A 22532-nucleotide genomic window follows, 5' to 3' on the forward strand; every position below is an offset into this window, starting at 1 on the left:
TACACTAAACTTGGACACACTAACTGTTCAACTCCATTCTGGTTGCACTATTTTTGTCCAGCTCCATCTTGATCACACTATCTTTGTTCAGCTTTTACCTTCATCACAACATCTATTCAATTCTATCATGGTCACATAATCTTTCTTCAGCTCTAGCTTGGTCACACTCTATCTGTCCAACTAAACCTCCTCATAGTTTCATACTCTTTTCAAACTCATCTTGGTCAGACGCTATCTCTGTCCAGCTCTATCCTGGTCACAGTATCTCTGCCCAGTTCCTTCCCCATCACAATATACCTTCATCATATTCTTCCTCTGTTAACTTCTCTATCTTGGTCACACTACCTTTGTTGTCTTCCAGTCCATCTCTGGCCTATGTCGGTAAGCTTACCAATAAAGAACTTTGTATTTTTAAAAAGGTATTAATTTTCATTCGACACTACATCTATCATTCTAAAAGTCTATCTATTGGTCTGTCTCTCTAATCATCTTGTTACCAGTACAGTATTAACTTGTTGACAATATTCTGCAGAACAAATACAAACATATAAAACAAACACAAGCATACATAAACAAAACAAACACATGCATAATTACACACACACCCAAACAAACACATTCCATACCAGTCCACTTTCCTGCATGGCTACCCTCTAATAAGGGCTACCTGTGTCATACAAAATCTTCAGACAGTGGTCAAAATAAAACAGGAGTCATTATGAAGGGATTACCGGAGACTGTTCATAATTAACCCACTCAGTGTGAGGTCTTCTTAAACTACAATATAACCATTGTATGGTTGTAATAACTGAAATGAAACTTAACAAATTAATCACTGGTCTGGCAAAGATTTGATCTCAGGCCCTCACGCTTCAGACGTATGCGCATTACCACTGAGCCAAAGAGAGGATCCCCACTTTGCCTCTAGGCAATGCTGGCTTTTATAAACCCCATTACATCACTCTCTTCTCCCTTTGGTGATTAATTTGGTGTTTCAAACACATGGCAGCGTAGCATCGGAGGCCACCATTGGGGACGTTGCGGACCACACTGAACAGCTCATCCCCAGGATGTAAGGACTAGGACGCTGTCAGTTAACCAACAACATCATTGCCCTCCAGGCCTCACCTCACATCCTATCGCTGCCACCAATGTCATAACCAAAAATTCGATCTCAAGCCCTCACGCTTCAAACATGCACATGTTACCACTGGGCCAAAGAGAGGATACCCGCTTTGCCTCTAGGCAACATGGGATTTTATAGACCCGATTACATCGTTGCCAGAATAAAACTAAAATTATCAATAGAAGAGATGTTTCTTACAGCATGGAACTGTAACTTATGAAGCCTTGCACTCTTTGTGTTACTGCAAAGGAACTCTCCCAGACTGTTTGTTTACAAGCTCAATCTTTATTTCAGTTTGAAACAGACTCACTTCAATTCATCTGAGGATATGCCATCATCCAATTTTACTCCACTTATCAAGAGGATCACTCGTGTTATTGTGTTTCATTCTCAATATAGCCTCTTTTATACTCCATTTCACTGTCATACAATATGACACTCCTAACAAAGGTACCAAACACTTTTTTCTCAGTTCCAACGAGAAAACATTAAACTTCAGCACACCACACGCAAAAATATTTGTCAAATCCGTTTCTGATATGCAATAAACTAAAGTCTGTTGCCTACAGTCATGTCACTGGCCAGGTTATTTTGGAATGTATACACCATACCATGTGCCCTAACAGGTCAGGATATAATATCCCCAAAACAAAACCAACTCTCTCCATCTAATGACCCAGCCACCTGGAAAAGATCATTAGGGGAGTCCAAGAAATGTGCAGGCTCCTGAATTGCTCCCAGGGGCCATGTATACTTTTTAAAACATTATACGGATTTCACTGGATAGGTTGTTTATAGTTCTCCCTCTTTCGTGCTTTTTCCTCATTTTCTGGATTTCACTCTCCCCAACTTTAGGTGTGGGGAGGCTGAATTATGATGACAATGATGATGAGGATACTTACATGGATCAATAAAATGAAACAGTTTTAATTTCTAAATGTTTAATGAAAGCTATATTGATTACTGATCATGAAATATAATTACTGTATATACTGTACTGTATTACTACACATTACCATTACAGATAAAACAAAGCTTCACTTCTTTGTTTACATTTTTTTTTTTTTCAATTCTATGGTGATACATTTTGTTAAATTATCCATTCATTGAGAAAAGTTATTCCCCTTCACAGTAGTTGTGAGTACTCGTACTTGACAGCTGATGGACATATCTGGCAGGAGTATGTGAGCACATGTAGTGCATAAAGAAATTTACAAGAAAATATACACAGATGGGTTGTGGCAGGCTTGTGAGGAGGAATCAGGAACCAGAAATGCAGTGGCCTGAATAATGTGTATGACCACTGCACTAAGCATGCTGTTGACAGTTTTCTCACTTTCATACTTTTTCTTTCCTTGATTCTGGATCTTCCCTTATCCTATCACTGGATGGAAAAAAGGGTCTGAATAATGATGATGAGTACTTCCAGAGCCTATGAGTGCTGTGATGAGGTGGAATCTACCACTGTGGGCAAAAATGTCATTTGTACCATTCTTCTCAAACCCTCCTTGACACTATCCAGTACTGAAATCTGCAGACTATCCAAATTCATCATGTTCGAGGCTTCCCTATGGGAACACCGGTCAAATAAAAAAATGCCTCTGGAAATATGGGCCAACTGCTCTGTGAAGAAAAAAAGAAATTCTAGATCACTTCACTTTGTGATTTGTGCTGGGGAGCGAATCAGCAACCATGCAGTGTGGCACTGGCATATGTGCAAAGTTTTTGCTTCTCAGCTAATCAACATAACAGACATGTGCCTCATTGCCCATCAACACACAGCTTTCCACTCGCATGTGGGCACTGTGTCTACTCCAATTAATGAACTGGTCAAGCATACCTAAACTATGTAAATTTCAAAAACTGTAAAGGATATACAGTATACATATTTTTAAACATCACCATATCCATATTTTTCATGGCAATACTATGCTGAGAAATATGAATTCAACTTTTTTCTTTTCTTTTTTTTTTTTTTTTAGCAGTGCTTTATGCAATAACTGCAGTTTCCCACTGCACTCATATTCTTACATATTTGTGTAGTCCTTAATCTTGCTGTTTCACAAGCTCAATTTTCTCTAACAGATCAATGACAAATTTCACTTAAAGTACAGAACAGATGTTATCACATAAACACCTACTTCTCTCCCTCTTATACTTCACCCACACTGGCACTGAGATAAGGTGGACAGATAGGCGTGGGGAGTACATGAGGGAGTGTGGTGTGTCATAATGAGAGATCACTACTGGCTATGGACAGAAATAATCTGAGGTCCTCTTGTCACAGCCATCCTTCACATGATGAGAAGTATGGTAATACAGTAGATAGTTATACTGTACAGTACCTGTATACACAGTATTGTGTCATAAATGGAGAAGTTGTTACTGATTGTGCACAAAAGTGCCTGAAGGTCTGTTTGCTAAAGTGAACTAAAGAAGGTAGAGTACAGGGCAACACAAGGATATACTGTACAGTATATGCATTATTAAAAGTGACATTCGGCACAGCAGTTAACATTCTTGTCCATGGGAAAATTCATCACCATCATTATCATAACCTATGATGCCCTGCTCCCTCCTACGAACTCCCCCACAGGGAATGGTTATGTCAGAACCAACTCAAGGCTACTCTGTCCTTGCACACATCTGACAGTCTGTTACTGTGGCCTTGATCATACATAAATAAATACACTTCACTGCAAAAAGGTGTCCTATGGAATAATTCTGGACACATTTTTTATCACCATCATCATCATATAAACATAATTTCCTATAATTTCAAAGAAACTCTCAAGGTCAAAAATGTGATTACCATAAAAATAATTCTAGAAAAGGCATTAACAAAATGCCCAGTGAATAGAGCCATTTATCTATTCATTTACCATCACGCTTTTTCCCTAGTAATATAAACATAAGGGGCAAACCCACCACATTACATCTATTTATTGATCAGCTTTGCTATACGACTGGGTTATGCTTGTGGAAAACCAACTGGATAACAACTGGTCGCATATCAAACACAGGGACTTAATAAGCGAAATTGGTGGGCATACTAAGAAGTCTGAAATGTATAAATGAATGGTCACACAATGCTTGACAGAAAAATGAGGGTAACCCAAACTGCCTTCTGTACGTTACAGTCAACAGTGACCATAGTAACTCCATGTCTTTAACCTTGTACACCTGCAGTTGTTTTATGCAGTTACATGCCAACTTCCAACATAAATTCTTCTTCATCTTTATCCTCTATTTATCTTTTCTTCACAAACTACCTGGTGATGATGAAGAACCTACATGCAATGGTGCTGTGCAACCAACTGGAACAGCTGTGGAAGTCACCCAGGAGCCAAATTTAAAGTTTCCCTGCACCTTGTCAGAGAAGGACCCTGGTCCAACCCTGGTGAGGTGCTGTCTACCATAAGAGGGCACTAGATCCCCACATGGTGTATGCATGTGTTGTACTGTTGGACGGCCCCACAAAAGCAGTTACTCATCTGTGACTGATGCATCTGCTTGGCCTGACAGACTGGGTTTAAGCAACAACAACAATAAGAACTACCTACTTTCTATTTCATTTCATTTTAATGCTATACTCCCATTCAACACCTTGGCAGTCCTGTATTCACTGTCGCAGCACCTCTTCCTTAGCACTTTATTCTGTTTAAGGCATATTAATTTCCTATTGTAAATCACTGATATACATTCTGTTGATCTTAAGCCTATATAAATAATATACTGTGCATGAGAATATTAAGAAGTACTGTGCAAAATACTTGGCCAAGAAATAAGTGCTACAAAGACTTCTATGCTCCTTAAAGTATGACCCCTTGTACTAACCACCTCCAGTACTCTATACACAGTCACTCATCTGTTTAAGAATAAGTAGTGTACAGGCAAAAATATGTGTGAAGTGAAAATACAGAGTTAATTCATCAGCAACTCAATACTACAGCTTTAAACAGAATAACTTTAAATAAAGATGGCTGATATAACACACAACTAAACAACTGTGGTACGGTATATACGGTAACCCACAACAACTGATATTACCTCCACTATCACACCCTAGTGCAAATCCATCTGGTTAATTTGTGTATTTAGTTTCCCAAGTGACTCATTATATACATTATGAGAAGAGTTCACTTCTTCTGTGTTAACTACTTACTGAGATAATTCATGTCAATGCTGTGGGGGGGGGGGGGAGATTGAAAACGAAGCCCTACATCATCATATCATTCATTCAGGACATGCATATGAATCAGGGGATACAGTAAATTCCACATACAGTCTGGACAGATGAAAAACTAACATAACTAGTAAGAAACAGTAACTTACTGCTATAGCTAGTGTGAGACAATGACAGCATGACAGAGGGGACAGTGTGCTCTCATGGTCATATCCTGCTCCAGGGCTGAGTGCTGGCACAACTGGCATGTCCATACTGCTGCAGCATCCATGATTGGCCGCCCCGTTACAATGCACGTTGCAAAGCGAGTATTACAACTAGGACACACACTCACCCTGTGAGGGGGAAATTATTTATAAGTTTTTCATAACCATCCATCATCATCATCATTCTGAAAAGTACGTTGAAGGTGAAAACAGCTTTTATTCAATACAGTACAGTACTCATATACTGTACTATTCAGTAACTGTAACATCCTGTATATATATTACAAGAATCCTGGCTGTGCCTCACAGTTCTAACCATCTGCATATATTTTTTGGTATTTTTAACAGATACACTTCACAACATCGTGTAATAGTACTGCTCACTCACCAGTCTGGAATCATCGTCTCACAGTTGGTACACTCAGCTCGGTTGCTGCGAGAGTCCTTGGGGCTGTACTTCATAAATATGCTCATGGCCAAGTCTTCATATGCTTCCTTTTTTGCTTCGGTAATCTGTGTACAATGCATGGTAACACTGCATTAGTACTAGTATCTCTATTAGCTTACAGTCATTAAACTTTTCAGAAGGATGAAATTTATTTATCCTTGTTGTGGCTGCAAGCTTATCCGGATGTGAACCTGGTGGGTTGCAGGATGCAGTTGCCCTTCTCCTGCAGTCCACAATCTTTTCTTTTGAAGGGACAAGGTGGTAGTTAGTAGTTAGAGTACATTTGTACAACCATGCAGTAGGGCTGTCTAACTGTACTGGTGCCAACATGTGAAAATGGCCCCTTTTATTAAAATCATCACAACATACTGTATTCAGCTTTGGGGAGGTCACAAACGGTCTCCACTAACCCTTACAATAAAATGATATTCATTTTACTGAAGCCTTTTTACTACCCAACAATTCTGCTCAGTTTGGAGGAGACTTCTCATAGCAAAAGGGTTAAATCACTGTATCTGGAAACATCTACAGTTATATATGAAATTCCAGCAACATTTTCATTATCATCTCTCTTCCTTTACTTCTTATGAAAATATGAAAGGAGTATGATGAATCCAAATATATGAACAACAAAACATTCTCAGTAAGGGCAGCCCTCATTACAAGTCAGGAGTGTGTTTTCCATACAACCATTACAGTAACTAAAGGAAAAATGGCAATTCAACTTTGGGGATGGCTACACATTTTACAGGAAATTTTTTTCTGCATTGTACTGCACGCTTAGCAGCAAACATCATCCTCAAAATGGTGGCATATAACGAGGCACTTCTCTGCTATTATGTCTTCAGTAAATCCATATAAACTGCCTATTATTGCTATCTATAAAGCTGATATGCCAGTTTCCCACAAGTTACAGCACAAATTGTATGGAAAGAGTAGTGATATTTTCGAACACATCTCTAACATATACCAAGGACTTCATCATCATCATGACTTCTTCCAGCCTTACGGTACTGTACAATAAAATATGCAAGACCACACCTCTGGAAGTGCCTCAAGCTTAATGAATGCCCGTGAGCAGGTGGCAAAGGCTCTGTTGGCACACGAGGCAAGAGCCAGCAGTCCATAGATGTCTTCTCCACTCAGCACGCCCTCGTATTCTCGTAAGTGCAGGCAGGTTTTCATCGCTGCATCAACATACCCTGTGGTGGGATAGTTCAACGTCAACATCACCACAACCCTACTTTCAACTATCTTAATGTTGTGGGTGAACATCATCATCATTAATGTTATCGGTACCTGTATTATCATTACCATTATCATTATCATCATCATAACACTACTTCTCACAATGTCAAGAAGGCAGGTTAACATTATCATCATCATCATCTGACTAAAGTATGGTACAGGTATTTCAATGGGGTAGGTAAAAATTGTCATCACAATCTAATTTCTATTTCAACAAGATGGGTAGGATCCAAAATAAGACAGACAATACAAAAGTAGAAGAGACTGTTGACAATGCCAAGTGGAATGGTCCATATATCTACTGTACTTACTCACAGCTCAAGCCTGCAAAATTCTCAGCTTCATTCCACAGCACATAACATCAACACAATTTCATCTAAATGAATGCCATGACACCAGAGGTACACTAAACAGCGACTGGTACATGTGGTAATGAAATTACGAGTGTGTGGAGTAGTGATGGTTTTGGAGCAAAAGTGGTCATGAATCTGGGAATTATCTTGAATTCCTCTCTGTTTTTCATGGTGCTCAAAAAACTAATACAGGATTTCAGTTACCACAGGAGTTGTGTACAAGTGATCTGGTATCAGACTGCTGATGGGGGTGAGGCTGCTGTGGAGAAATTTAGGAAAGAGGATTTCTGGAAACTCCCCATGGATCCTGCATTTGCATAGGGGTATTACAGGACCAGCTGTGCTGCCTACTGCAACTCACATGAATGCTCGAACAACACAAGATAGCTCCATCAGATGGAGAGGACTAACCTTCATAGAGCTGCCGCTGAGCCAGAAGGAAGAAGTGGTATGCCTCCACACCCTTCCACGGGTTGTCAAGGACACTGGTGGTGCTCCCACCATCCATGTCCCCCATCAGGCTTCCACCATCCTCGAACAGACCCATCAGAGCAGCACTGCGACTCCCACCCGCTGCAACAATTTATCATTATTACCATCCTAACCTATTTTCTACTAAATCATGGGGTACAGCCATTGCATGCCTCATGCATGTAGTGATCACTGTTACAGACCTTCCTTCATGGCTGCCTTCATCCTGGTATTGTGATCCTGTACAAGCAGAGCCGCCAGCAGGTACAGTTTCTTTACTCGTAGTGGTCGTGCCTTCTTCTTACCTTCCTCCTCAGCAATCTTAAAAGTAAACAAATAAATAAATAAAAATATGTATACTGTATATATATATATATATATATATATATATATATATGAGCCTCTGTGGTACTGTGGTAAGGTGTGCGTTTTCGTACACTGAAGAACGAGGGTTTGCGCCCCACCAGGGTAATAAACTCTGGGAGCGTTCTTCTGGCCACGTACTGCTTGGCGGACATCAGGGGTGCTGTGGTTGAACCAGTGTCACATACTATAAAGTATGCTTGCACCCAGTTGGCTTGTGCGGGCCGATTACACTTGGTTCACAGACTACCACTCATCCAAAGCCACTACAACACTACAGTTACACTTACAAGCACTTCTCACTCTACATACAATCTCTACCAGACAGCCTAAGCCACTTGGTAAAGATACATTGGCTGTATTGTCCCTACTTCGGTAGGGATAGGCCAGTCCTGCAGTGGACACTCAAACGGCTGATGAGATGAGATGAGATGAGATATACATATATATATCTATATATCTATAGATAGATAGATAGATAGACAGATATAGATATAGATAGATGGATATACAGATGGATAATATAGATAGATAGATAGATAGATAGACAGATATAGATATAGATAGATGGATATATAGATGGATAATATAGATAGATAGATAGACAGATAGATAGACAGATTAATTAAAATAATAATAATAATCTAATCAATATGCTGAATACTTTTTACTGTAGCAACTATGTGGTTTGGCCATGTGGAGAGGATGGAGGGTCAAAGACTGACGAAGAGAGTGTATGTGAGTGAGGTGGAGGGGGAAAGAGGGAGGGGGAGGCCGAGGATGAGATGGAGAGATGGGGTGGAGAGGTATATGAGAGAGGGGGGTGTGAGTTAGGAGCAGGGGAGTGAAATGGCGGGAGACAGGGCGACTTGGAGGCGATTTGTTTGTGGCCACCCCAAACGGGATTGAGGTGTCTGGCAATAGATAGATAGATAGAACTATGTAACGGGAGTTGGTGGTGGGTGATGACAATTTCCCTTTCTTGCCGACTGCCACCAGAATACCATGGAAAAGCACAACCTGTCCCCTTAACTCCCATTATTGCATGCATGAGAACAAAGGGTAATATAACAGCTAATTAACTTAACTTACATCTTATTACAGTCTAGGTTCTAATCTTAAAAAGTTCTCACATTCTCCTGCCTACTTAGGAACACCACTACTGAAAAATACTAAGAATACTCAAGACACAGGTGAGTGGGGTACATGAGGTAAGGCTCAGAGGTAGGTGCAGCATGGTAACTATGAGGTATGGTGTCTCCATCAAAACATCTAGGGTTTCTCTACTGAGGTCATGGTAGCACTTTACTCAGGCATTTCTTCCCCCAGCACCAGTGCCCTGGAATTTATTTTATTCACACTAGAAAAATAATACTATATGTGATCCTAAGTTCACAGCAATAAGTACAAATTACAAAGTTAGCAATGAGTAGATATTATGGTATTTGTTTGAAAGAGCAGTGAAAAGAAATGAAATTTTTATGAGCTAGAGTTAGATTAGGTAAGTTTACCCTTGAACTCCCAGTTTCATCCCACTTGACCTTGAAAAGGTAAAGATTCTAACTTTTATTCATTTACCCTTTGAAATGCAATCACTGATTAAAGATTCTAACTTTTATTCATTTACCCTTTGAAATGCGATCACTGATTAATTTCTAATCATTTGCCACTTGGAATGCAATCACTGGTTATAAACTAGAAACAGGAATTCTTCTGTAACGTGACACTGCCACGATGGACAAAGGCTTTTTCCCACATGCTGTTCACTTCATCTCTCTTGTTAATCACTTGTCAATTTAGGCTAAGACTACTTCAGGCTACATTTAATGTGTCTATGAGGAATATATATGTAAGTACAGTACTAACTTTTTTAGGAGGGCAAAATAACCTACAGATCCATGGAAAGTATGAATGCAAGAGGGATTCCTGCCCTGCTCTGCTTCATGTCGTGTTATAGACAAAGGCAAGAGGGGAAACCGCTACGAGGATGAGACGAGGGAAAATTCCATTTAATAACTTTTCTCTTAGCTAATTTAGCAGTCTGAATTTAACATGAGAGGAAGGGTTTTCGAATATGATTGTTATCGAGCACTTATCTGCTTTTAACAATTCAGTTTTACTAGTATTTTAGGAAATCAAGGGGAAAATGGAACATTACGTCACCCCGGAAGAACAGTGATGTCAGGTTCGCGGGTATTTGAGTTAAGCACGGCGGGCAATTTGAATCCATTCTCATACCCAGTGCATTCATGAAGCCTTAATATTAAATTAGTACCAATATTATTGTGCCTATTTTAGGCGACAAGTGAGTGAAGGGAAAAGTCTTACTCAGAGCTTATAAATGACCTCTACAGATTACTGGCACCATTACAACTACTGCATATACTATGGGTTTGTGCAGATGATCTCTCTTTCTTTGTCCACGTTTCATGAATCACATAATTTCTTGCCCTCTCCACTCTCCACACAATTTATCAAATAACCCTATCCTCACTGCTGTAACTCTAGACTTCTGTTTCATGCCAGACCAAAGTCTCACACCCATTTATTAGTGTGGGTACTGACACTCCTTCACACAATCCTCTTAAAGTTACCACACCCAGACCTCTGTTCTATATCAAGGCCTTCCTAACACCAGACACTTTCCTTCCTTGTGCCACTCTGCTTTTCACTTCCTTTGCACATTTACCTCCATTTTCTATCACTGCACTCAAGTAGGTTATTTAAACTCTAAACACCCTCACCCATTCAATTCTCTCTCCACTTACTCAGACACGCAGTCTCTCTTAACAATCCTCAAGAACTGCAGTGGTGGGAGAAACAATCTATTTCCACATTACCAACTGCTATACTCTTCAGTTTAATCTTCAGTGATATTAATCTAAAATATAATCTCAAAGTACAGTACAAAATAAACTATCAAAACACAAAAAAATAACAATGAACAGTACAGAGGCTGGCAATAGGGGGTGGAAATGGGTAGCTTCTCCCACCATCATCATTCAGATTTGAATACAATACCCTGTACTCCATAACCATTGTGAATCCAACATATGCTTACAGAAAATTTATGTTTTAAAATAACTTCCTGAAGTTAATGCACAAATCCAGGACATTCTGTATTCTAGGGGGAGGCAGTGGCTTGGTAGAAAGGTGGCCTGTGGTCCTAATGGACCCAGGATCGAATCCCGGCTGGGGCAGGGAACAGTTTAAGGATTTGAATTTCCTAAAAAAAGGCAGACTTTCCCGATCTATCAGATGACCCGCCGACATGTCGTAAAAATACCCCCGCTAATGCCAATACACCAATCCTGTATGAGACAGCCCTAGCATGTATTCAATATGGATGGTGGGTGTTAGCGCCGAAGTGGTGACATGTGGAGGTGCAGGAGGGCTACTGGACCTCGGAATGGGTCACTGCCCCCGGGAAATAGCCCCAGAAACCTTTGCTCAGAGTCGGACACGTAAAAAAAATACAATACTATATATATATATATATATATATATATATATATATATATATAACAAACAGTACAAACAGAATGTTGCAGAATGCATCATCTAACACTATTATACACACATTCAAATTATACTTAAAGAGTTTACATCCTCCAGAGCAAAGTGAAGGAGTACTATCAGATAAACCTGCCTAATCCTTGCAACATTAGAAACAGATATTATGCATGTATCATATGGCATGTTTGTGTTGCACTACATAAAAACTGTTCAGAGTACCTGATACAAAAGTTTGGCTGCATCAAGGAGTTTATCTGCCTTGCGAAAGAGTTCAATGGCCTGGAGTCTGTTGCCCTTCTCAAGGAGGTGGGAGGCATAGCGTGCTAAGAGGCCACTGATCTCTGTCACATTGTGCTGTTTGGCCAACTCCACTGCCTCGTGCCACTGGTTTAGCCCCACACATGTGTCAATGGCTGCCTTCACACGGTTGCACTGCAACAGTAAAAAAAATCGTAAACTGTGACAGAGAGAAAAAGAAAGAAAGAAAAAAAAAAATCATTATCCCGACCTCTTTTTCCACTTAGGGATAGGGTGGGACAGGGTTCAGAATGCAAGGAAAGACAAAAAATGATAAAGGGGAAACCTAATCAAGTAAAATAAAATGACATGAAAAAGGACAAATATGTAAACTCTGAGAGAAGAATGGAAAATGGTAGTATTAAATCCCATACTGCCCCCTTGCAGGTGTAGGCAATAACTAGATATTGGAGGCTAGGTTATTGCAGACCAGCACATTTAAGTGTACATGATCAACCTACTTCACCTGATGGCAATACACCTGAAAAACCTCTTGTGACCTCTTGGGGATTGAACCTACGAAAGGTCAATGCTCAGACTGGGGTATTCACCACTAGACCACGCACATCATTTTCATATGAAAGTCCTCGCTCTACATCATCTTTTTTACATTATTTTTTGCTATTAATAGAATAGAATTTTGCTATTAAGTTATTTATTAAAAAAAGGGGGGGGGGCATTAAAATTCCACTAATACCTATAAAATTGATCTGCCAGTTTCCCTGCTTAACAATACCAACCGCATGGAAAACAGAGCAATATTGTTGAGTACATTTCTGATCTAAATAATGAGAAATTAATGTGCTCTGGTGTTAAAGAGAGATGCCTTCATGCAATGGCACTGATATAACTGGAAGGTTCCACTGCCTGGTTATACAATGTCCCACAACTCCATTCCCATCCTCCTGAAAGGAAGATGGTGAACTGCCAGAGGAGGGCAACTTCAACCTGCAGTGCACCAGGTTCACAACTTTATAGTGAATCATGGGCAACTTAAAGTGAAAATATACTTCATTAACAACTTAATAATGAAACAACAATAGGTGAAGCAGTTTTAAGCATTTCACTGCACACTGCATCTCTATGCTGAATAAATTCTTCTGCAGTCAGTGAGAATAAAATACACCATCTAACTTTGAAAACTGCAGTTGTTTTTGCCCAAAGTTCATCTGGATGTGAACCCAGTGGACTGCAGGCTGATGCTGTCTTCTTCTGCAACTCACCATCCAATTTTGGGGACGACAGTGGGGGAGCTGGGAGACATTTGTATGTGGATTTGTATATCCATACAAAGGATGTGCCTGGTCAAATTTGTACAAACAAATATCACAGTGAAAGGATTAAACAGTATGAAGACTAACTGTACAGCTGACCTTCATGTATGCAGCCACTGCCTGCTGAGACATTCCCACACTGGCAAACATCTGAGCCACTGTGGGCAGGAGGGTGGATGTGTCTGGTAGGGAGCGCACAAGTGATTCCAAGGCTTCAAAGTCCTCCAGCTGGTAGTAACATTGACTCAACATCTCATGGTTGTGAGCTGACTCAAAATGCTTCACTGCTTCATCCCTGAGAAAAAGGCTTCAATTACAGACATAAAAAACAGAGATAGAAATATATTTCACTCATTATCATCATCCCAACCTATAATGACTCAAAATACATTGCTTTTTAATCTGGGGCAAAAAAAAGATTGGATGATGGATGGATGGATGGATGGCAAACATCTCACATACTCGACCTTTTTGGGTGGGACAAAAGCTCAGGATGATGATGATGATGGTAATACTGTAATACTGATAACATGCTCTTCCATGGCAAACACTCTTATTCACTTAATGAGCTTTCATTTACCAAGTATAAGTTATTTGCAAAATGGTATGCTAAAAATATTATTGTAGCTACTTTCACAAGAGGTTGCAATGCAACTAATCAGTGGGGATGATGCAGTGTCAAGAAAGAAGTTCCCACCCCACATGCAAACAACTCAGCATATGAGCCTGCATTCTGGGTAGACTACATCAGACTGTGCTCAACACATGCAGCACACTGACAGTGTATCTCTACACTCTCAGAGACATAAGTACATATAACCCTTCAATATGTTGACGTACAGCTACTGCAAATTGACTTAGGACCTCCCCCCACAAGGTATTAAAAAACACAGAAATCACAGTATATCACAATGTTTGTTCATGAAATGCCATTCATGAATATGAAATCATATTTCCTTTGTTTTTCTGGACCAGTTGGATGCATTTTGGCATGGAATCACTTAGATCTCTAAAGTTATCTAAGGACATTTCTTTGTACCAAACATTTGTCAGTTCAGTCTTGAGGTTGTTCAGACTGGGTATCTTCTTCTCTGCCATGATTTTCTTCATTTTTGCCCAGCAGTTTTCTATTGGATTTAGATCCGGACTGTTGCCAGGCCAGTCGAGGACTTCAATCCGATTATCCTGAAGCCATTTTGTTACCTTTCTTGACTTGTGAGATGGAGCTGAATCATGCATGAAAAAGTAGCACCCATGAATAGCAAAAAATTTTAACAAATGATCTATCAGAACTTGATTGTAATGGCAACCATTCAGCATCAAGTTCTTAGGAAGAAAGTAGAGGCCTCCCCTTCCCACTTCACCTGAGAAACACCCCCATACCATTACTGACTGTGGGCGTTTAACAGTCGGCACCATGTAAGCAGGGTCATATCGACTACGGAAGGCAGGGTTACGAACCTGGGCAGAATGCACCTGGAACACTTGACAAGGGCTTTCATCAGAAAACATAACTTTTCTCCACTCATCCCACATCCAGTGTGCATACTTCTTGGCAAACTGAATGCGCTGCTTCTTCAAGCAGTCAGTAAGCAGCGGTTTCTTGGCTGCGGTGTGACTTGGCAAACCCAGCTCCTTCTGCAAGCGGTGTTGGATAGTTCGAACTGAGATGTCTTGTAACAGCTGGGGATGCATTCGCTTCAATTCTGCTGCTGTTACTTCCCTCTTGAGAAACGTATCTGTACTTCTGGAAGTTGTCCTCTTCTTTCCACCGCCATGCTTGTGCTCTGGTACGACATCAGGTGACAGGCCACGCCCCACAGCAAGAATCTTCATGTTGGACGACTTTGCGCATCCAGTACATTCACAAATTGTGTTGAAAGGGTCATTATCCTGCCTCCATGGAATGATACGGACCCTCTCATCCCCTGAGCAGTACTTTCCAGGCATGACAACTCGATTCTAGGAAAATAACAGGGCAAAGAGTACTGCATACAAAAAAAGAGGGAGGTGCAAGCTCGGAGCAACAGGAATATATACTCCCACTCTTGCTTCTGGGCAAGCACTGACGTGCTGAGTGTTTCATCACCTCCCGCCAACACCAGAGGAGTTGCCAGTTACTTCTTGCCCCAGAAATTCATTTGGTGGAGGTGGAAACACAAAGCAAAGACAGACAACTCTCCCATGGCAATTCTGTGTGTAGGTCCAAAGTCAATTTGCGGTGGGTGTACTTTATATTCTGGACATGCTTCCTTCACATGATTTATTTACCTTAGGACTGACTTTTTGAAAGTTAGGGATTAGATACAATTTTCATTAAGCACTTCACTGTAAGACATAATTCCTAAACTGAATAAAGCTGTCGAGAAGAAACAAAAATATTATATATATATATATATATATATATATATATATATATATATATGTATGTATAATGTGGTGAGTGTCCACTGCAGGACCGGCCTATCCCAACTGAAGCGGGTACGATACAGCCAATGTATCTCTACCAAGTGGCTTAGGCTGTCTGGTAGCAATTGTATGTAAGGTGGGAAGTGCTTGTAAGTGTACTGTAGTATTGCTGATGAGATGAGATGAGATAATGTGGTAGGTGGGGACGCACACCATCCACTCACTCAATGTAGTGCTGCTCTCGGGTGTCTGCCCTTTCCTCTCTTCCATCCTTCTTTCCTTCCATCCTCTTCTCTTTCTTTCCTGCATTCTTTCCTTGTCCTTCTGCCTACGAGTGACTTTACATTCCTTCTCCTGTCTTTCTTTCCTTCATTCTTTCCTCTTCCTTCTGCCTGTGGATGACTCTACACTGAGTGACAGGCCAAATGGTTTCCTGTTCACCAGGAAACCATTTACTACGCTGCATGGTAACCATATAACTAAATTTTGGCGTCTGGTGGTTTAGTGGGTAATTACGGAGCTCCAATCGGATTGTGCGGGTGAAAATTTATATCCAAGGGGTGGTTGGGGCTTATTGCTCAAATAATGTCACTCAGGGATGAGTGAGGCTGGTCACTCTCATCTTAAATGTCAGGACCAGCTTGTCCAGCCCCGGGCTCCTACGCTCCTTGTGGGGCAATGCAGGATTGGATGATGGATGGATGGATATATATATATATATATATATATATATATACAGTATATGTATATATATATATATATATATATATATATATATATATATACAGTATATGTATATATATATATATACAGTCAAGTCTCCTAAGGCACGGGTAATTGGTTCTGGAACAATCCCACGCCACAGAAATACCATAACTAAACTTATGAGAAGAGTGGAATTTGGTTCTGGATGTTCACCCAAAGTCCTCCGTCTCACCCCACTTTTCCCCATTTGCCCCCCTTTTACACAGGCACACAATCAAGCAATCAGTCAATGCAAGTATTACACATAACAAGAGGCACAAAAAACGGAAGGGTGGTCAGCCTTGTGTCTACCTGGGCATAATACAATCGTTTGTAAAACCGGTATGACCTGGTTAGTGACGAAGCACCTACCTCTGAGCTAAGACGAAGTATAATGCCTCCCATCATGATCATCATATACTGTATATAAGAATGATTAATGTGTTAAATGTGAGTTTTGTTGACACTTGAGCATACAAACTTCATCAAATAAACTTCTTCAGTCAGTGCTAGACCAGGGAGCCTCCGCCATCCTTACTGCTAACTGACCAAAACAGTAAAGATGGCAGAGGCTCCCTGGTCCAGCACTGATTGATGAAGTTTATTTGATGAAGTTTGTATGCTCATGTGTCAACAGAACACATTTAACACATTAATAATCATTCTTATATACAGTATATGATGATCATGATAGGAAGCATTATACTTCATCTTAGCTCAAAGGTAGGTGCTTCGTCACTAACCAGTTCATACCAGTTATATGAACAAACCTATAAACTAGTCACAATACCCAAAGAATCTTTAATGTTTTATTACTTAACACAATGAATTTGGTGAAGTTTAACCTCCTCATAAGAGAGAGAAAAGTCCACAGTTGGAGCACTTGTAGTATGGAGCTGAAGTGGTTGCCATCTTCTTTGTTTACAAACAGGTTGCCCGGGCATTTCAAACCTTGCCTTGCCGTCGCGCCATACAGTGCTCGTCAGAAGTATTCAGCGTTATCCGCCGGGCGCGCAATACTTATGGCCCAAAAAGAATCACCCATTTTTGGGGGTAAGAATTGAGCCACAAGTTTGAGCTCCGAGCATGACGTCACGGTAGCCTGAGGCCTTCTGACGCGCTGGTTGGTTCCCGCCTCAGTCGCCCACGGGCTGCGTGAGAGAGAGGAACTCCGCCGAGTGTCCCTCTCAAATTGCGCCATTTTTTACCGAGTGTCCCACAGTGTTTTGGCCTTCAAAACTTTGTTATGGCACCTACCCGTGAACTATCGAGTGAAATCATATCCCAGATCATTGCTCTAAAGGAGGCAGGCCACCAGACAAAGGAAATTAGTGAATTGGTTGGTGTGGCACGATCGACAGTGCGTCGTTGGTGTGCGCGGTTTCGGGAGGAAAACAGTGGTGAAGTTCCCACAAAGAAACCGAGGTCTGGTAGGCCTAGGAAAACTTCCCCAAGGTCTGTTAATGTTTTAAAACGTGCAGTGGAGTTTAATCCTTGTGTGAGTGCAAGGAAAATTAAGGAGAGCAACCCAGAAGTGTTTGGTGAGGTGTCAGTGAGAACAGTGTCTCGTAGGATGCATGAGCTTGGTTACACAAGTCACAGGCCTGTGAAAAAGCCTCTTCTCTCTAGCAGCCAGAGAATTCGTAGGCTTGCCTTTGCTAATAAATATCTAAATTGGGGTGAGGAGCAATGGTTGTCAGTGTTGTGGTCTGATGAGGCAACGTTTAGTGTTACCTGTAACAGAGGAGCATGCAAAGGTAGTGACCCACTTGACCCACGGTATGTAGAAAGCACAGGTAAACATCCTGATTCACTCATGGTATGGGGTTGTTTTTCAGGGAAGGGTTTGGGGAAGCTTGTTGTACTTCCCAAGAACCTCAGAGTGAATCAGGATGTTTACCTGGAGCTTCTGTGTGATCATTTACCAGACTCCTTCGAGCTAACAGGTGCACAAGTGTTTCAGCAGGACGGTGCACCTGCTCACAAGGCCAAATCGGTCACCAATTGGCTTCGTGACTGCGAGGTATCATTCATGACAGACTGGCCAGGAAATAGCCCAGACCTCAACCCGATTGAAAACCTCTGGTACCTCGTAAAGAAGAGTCTCCAAGGGAAGGACGTGAGCTCTCTGCCTAAGCTGGAAGCCGCCATTCGTGACTCCTGGGACAAAATACCCCTCCAGCACCTCAGGAGCCTCGCCCTTTCACTTCCAAGACGTCTCAGGTCCGTGAAGAAACGTAAAGGCTACCCTACGAAGCACTAAAGGTAAATAAAATGCATTATTTATATGTTTTTTCAATGCTGAAAGGTTTGTTTCTCAGGAGGGACGCAGGGCGCCCCATACTTCTGACGAGCACTGTAGGTATTTTATGAGTGTGGTTCGTTTTTTTTGGTTCTGGCCCCTTGTCGTGTCATAGAAAACCGCGGCATGGAAGTCCATGTCATAGACGACTTGACTGTATACACACACACACACACACACACACATATTCTATGTGTTTGACTCTGGGCAAAGGCTTCAGGGCCTATTTCTCGGGGGCAATGGGCTATCCCAAGGCCCAGTAGTCCTCCTACATCTCCACATGTCACCACTTCGGTGCTTACATCCACCGCCCATATTGAATGCATGCTAGGGCTGTCTCATACAGGACTGATGTACTGGTATTAACGGGGATACTTTTACGACATGTTGGCGGGTCTTCTGGTAGATCAATAAAGTCTGTTTTTATAAAATTCAAATCCTTAAACTGTTCCTTGTGCTAGCCGGGATTCGAACCTGGATCCATTAGGACTGCAGGCCGCCTCTCTACCAATTCAGGCACCGTCTCCCCCTCCCCAGTGCAACATCAGCTTGAAGGCGGTAATATAAACTTCCACAGTTCACAAAGCTGCCATACCACTTGTGTCGATCCGCGTAATAATGTCCAATGTTGTTGAGAGCCTCCTCCATCTTTAAGTCATCACCAGCAGAGCCAGACTTGAGAAGCTGCACTACACGGAACCAGTCACCCAACTTGCGTCGCAGCGAGATTGCAAGGTCCCTGTCATGGAGGAACAAAATTAAGCTGAATTTACATCACAGGGAGACTGCAAAGTCTCAGTCACAGAGAAGCAAAACTAAGCTGAACTAAACATATAAAAGGAAGATAATGACAACTTACAGTAAATGTTATTCTCGCTAACACTATAGTCTATTTGATTGACCTGTGCACCTAAGCTGTATGGGACAAGTAGGGTGTGTTTGATTCGCTGCTGCTGACTGGCCACCGATGATGTCATTGAAGCAAATGCATTCATGTATTGTAGTGCAACATGCGGACGTAGCTGTACACCGTGGGTGGATGTAGTGCAACATGCGGATGTGGGTGTACGCCATGGGTGGATAATTTGCTTCAAACATCACTCATCGTTTTATAAAACTTTATAATCAAGTTCAATTTTCTTTGACAACAGTAAACTTTTAAAGATAATTATCACCTCTTTAGCATCGGAATTATTCCATATTTAATCTGGCTGCTTGTACTGAAGGCAGTTAAAAATTATAAATACAGTACAGTATATATATGTGTTAAAATAAGAACAGGTGTAGATTTCAATCATTAGTGGCCAATCAGCAGCCGCAATTCAAACACACCCTACTCGCCCCATACATTTCAGCTGCACAGGTCAATCAAAGAGGGTATAAACCCAAATTACTTTTCACCCTCCTTTAAGAGAACCTCTCAGAGGACAGGGCTTAATGTGACTGAACAATATAATTCAAGATCTATTTCTTAACTAAGAGAAAGTAACTAGATGACCTCACCTGCGATCCACCTCCACATATAACCTCTCTGCCTCGTCGAAGTCCTTGAAGTAGGCTGCAATCTCAGCCTTCCTCAGGGCCTCATTCTGGACGTTGGACACTCTCTTAACCAGCTGGATACCCGGGTAGTCTTTACACCTCACAAATGCAGCCTCCGCATTCTTGAGGTCCTGCTTCTCTAGTGCTGCTTCGGCCAGTAAGCGCCTGAAAAATATAATCACCACCATCATCATTAATATTATAGCCAGTTCTCATTACAAGTACGGGATGTTTTCCAAAATATCATTACAACCGAAACTCTATTCAGTATCTGGGAACTAGCATCATAAGCTGCATGTACCAGTGGATCTTAATTAGGCAATATTCCTATAATTTACTGCCGACCCGAAGGCTGGGGGGGGGGGGAAGCATACCGAAAGAATCACTCATAACAAGGACTTACCATAGCAAAATTCTACCACACCTACATAAAATGGGGGAAGAAGGGATTTGGATCCATACAATGGAAAAAGGAAAACACAGAAATAAGAGTTATTATTATCAGTGCCCTACAAAACTGTCTGCTGAAGTTAAAGGAATGGGTAATATCAAGTCATCAATGTTCCTCCACACCGTGCAGTAAATAATAAAATATCACGAGGTTTAAACAGCTGAAAACTATGGAAAAGGCATGTACCAGAGTCGAGGATGAGGGTTCTCGTCAATGAAGGCAGCAGCATCTTTGATTGAAACTTTTTCCAGTAAGTCCCGGGTGTCCCTGAGGCTTTTTACTTCCAGGGTGAGGAGATGTTCAGTGCTGGGTGACTCGGGCTCCCGCATCACTTCATCCAACAGCACTGCACGGATTTCAAGATCCTGCACATCAACGTGCGAGTAATCAGTAACCATACCCTGCTGATAATCATTTCATGCTTTGTACTACCTCATAATACTTATTATTATTATTATCATCATCATCATCCTACCATATTCACCATCATCTTCACCCCATCACACTCATCGTCATCAGCAACATTCCACCTTTCTCTTTACCACTACAACCACCTTCATCATCATCATCATCACCATAAACCATACTCACCATCACCACCACCAACAAACTGAACTACAATGCTGCTTACAAAAACTTATGCCAACATAGGGAGATGAGTTTTCAGTGCACTCTTTCCTTTGACAACATTGTATATATGGCATACATAGACATCTCTGTACTCAGAGCTATATGCATCTGCAACTGCTGTCCAAACAGTGTATCCTGAGATGGCCACAGATTTATTATACTTTCAAATATAAGCTAATATTTCTTGTCAGTACTACCATACTGTGAGACCAACACTGTAGTGGAACTTTGTATACACACACACACACACACACACACACACACACATGTTTACAGTATACAACTAATAAATATGAAATGCTGTATAATAAAAAAAAAAACAGAAATGAGGGCGTACTGAATACTTCTCTACAATAACTAAACTTGGCCTTACATGAAAACTGCAGAGATACCCGGAGCTGGCAATGGGTTCCTCGGGGTCCATATTGCGAAACACATACATGCGGGTTTTCTCCATCATGGCAAACAATTCCGGGTTGTCGCCGGCCCAGCACATGTCCCACACATCTTTACGTTCAAACTTCAGCAACGACCCCATCACCTGATTATATAAAATTTTAATGAAGGTGATGATGACAATGACAAATACAGTACAGTCCTTATACCTTACCATAACAACCTTGACTGGGATATTTTGGAAATTAAAGTTTTGTGCATGGCTCAACTTTGTCAAATGACTTTTAGATGTCTAGTATATTAGCAAATATTTAACAAAAATTCTGAAAGGAGGCAACCAGGAATCGGAAAGAAATGTAAGACTGTCAATGAAATGTCATGAACAGACCCCAAAATGTCATGTAAAGAAAGGTGCTTCAAAATCTTCCTGTTAATAACAGGCTCAGTATGTTAAAAGTGCAAGAAATAAAAGCAATTACCGGTACAGTACGTGGTAGTTACGTAGTTGGCAGCAGTCATCTTTCTTTGGGATAAGCTAAATAAGAATAAACTACCAGCAGGAAGGTGAGA

At 41.1% G+C, this 22532-nt stretch overlaps 1 protein-coding gene across 1 annotated transcript in view; it reads right to left on the minus strand.

The window, feature by feature from the left end:
* Positions 1-2172: 2172 nt before the first annotated feature.
* Oseg4 (intraflagellar transport protein Oseg4) overlaps positions 2173-22532 on the minus strand; it is a 42003-nt gene continuing 21643 nt past the window's right edge. Inside the window, exons 14-25 of the mRNA XM_080273543.1 lie at positions 21940-22107; positions 21123-21301; positions 20447-20650; positions 19539-19682; positions 13588-13783; positions 12137-12349; positions 8242-8359; positions 7979-8140; positions 7008-7168; positions 5907-6031; positions 5462-5647; positions 2173-2297 (exon numbers count right to left, since the gene is read on the minus strand). Coding sequence (XP_080129669.1) covers positions 5470-5647; positions 5907-6031; positions 7008-7168; positions 7979-8140; positions 8242-8359; positions 12137-12349; positions 13588-13783; positions 19539-19682; positions 20447-20650; positions 21123-21301; positions 21940-22107 — 1848 coding nt within the window. The 3' untranslated portion in view covers positions 2173-2297; positions 5462-5469. The remainder of the gene's footprint in view (positions 2298-5461; positions 5648-5906; positions 6032-7007; positions 7169-7978; positions 8141-8241; positions 8360-12136; positions 12350-13587; positions 13784-19538; positions 19683-20446; positions 20651-21122; positions 21302-21939; positions 22108-22532) is intronic.

The sequence above is a fragment of the Coenobita brevimanus genome, chromosome 55 (assembly GCF_032717465.1).
Source record: "Coenobita brevimanus isolate Jiangsu-jjx chromosome 55, ASM3271746v2, whole genome shotgun sequence".
Classification (NCBI taxonomy): Eukaryota; Metazoa; Arthropoda; class Malacostraca; order Decapoda; family Coenobitidae; genus Coenobita; species Coenobita brevimanus.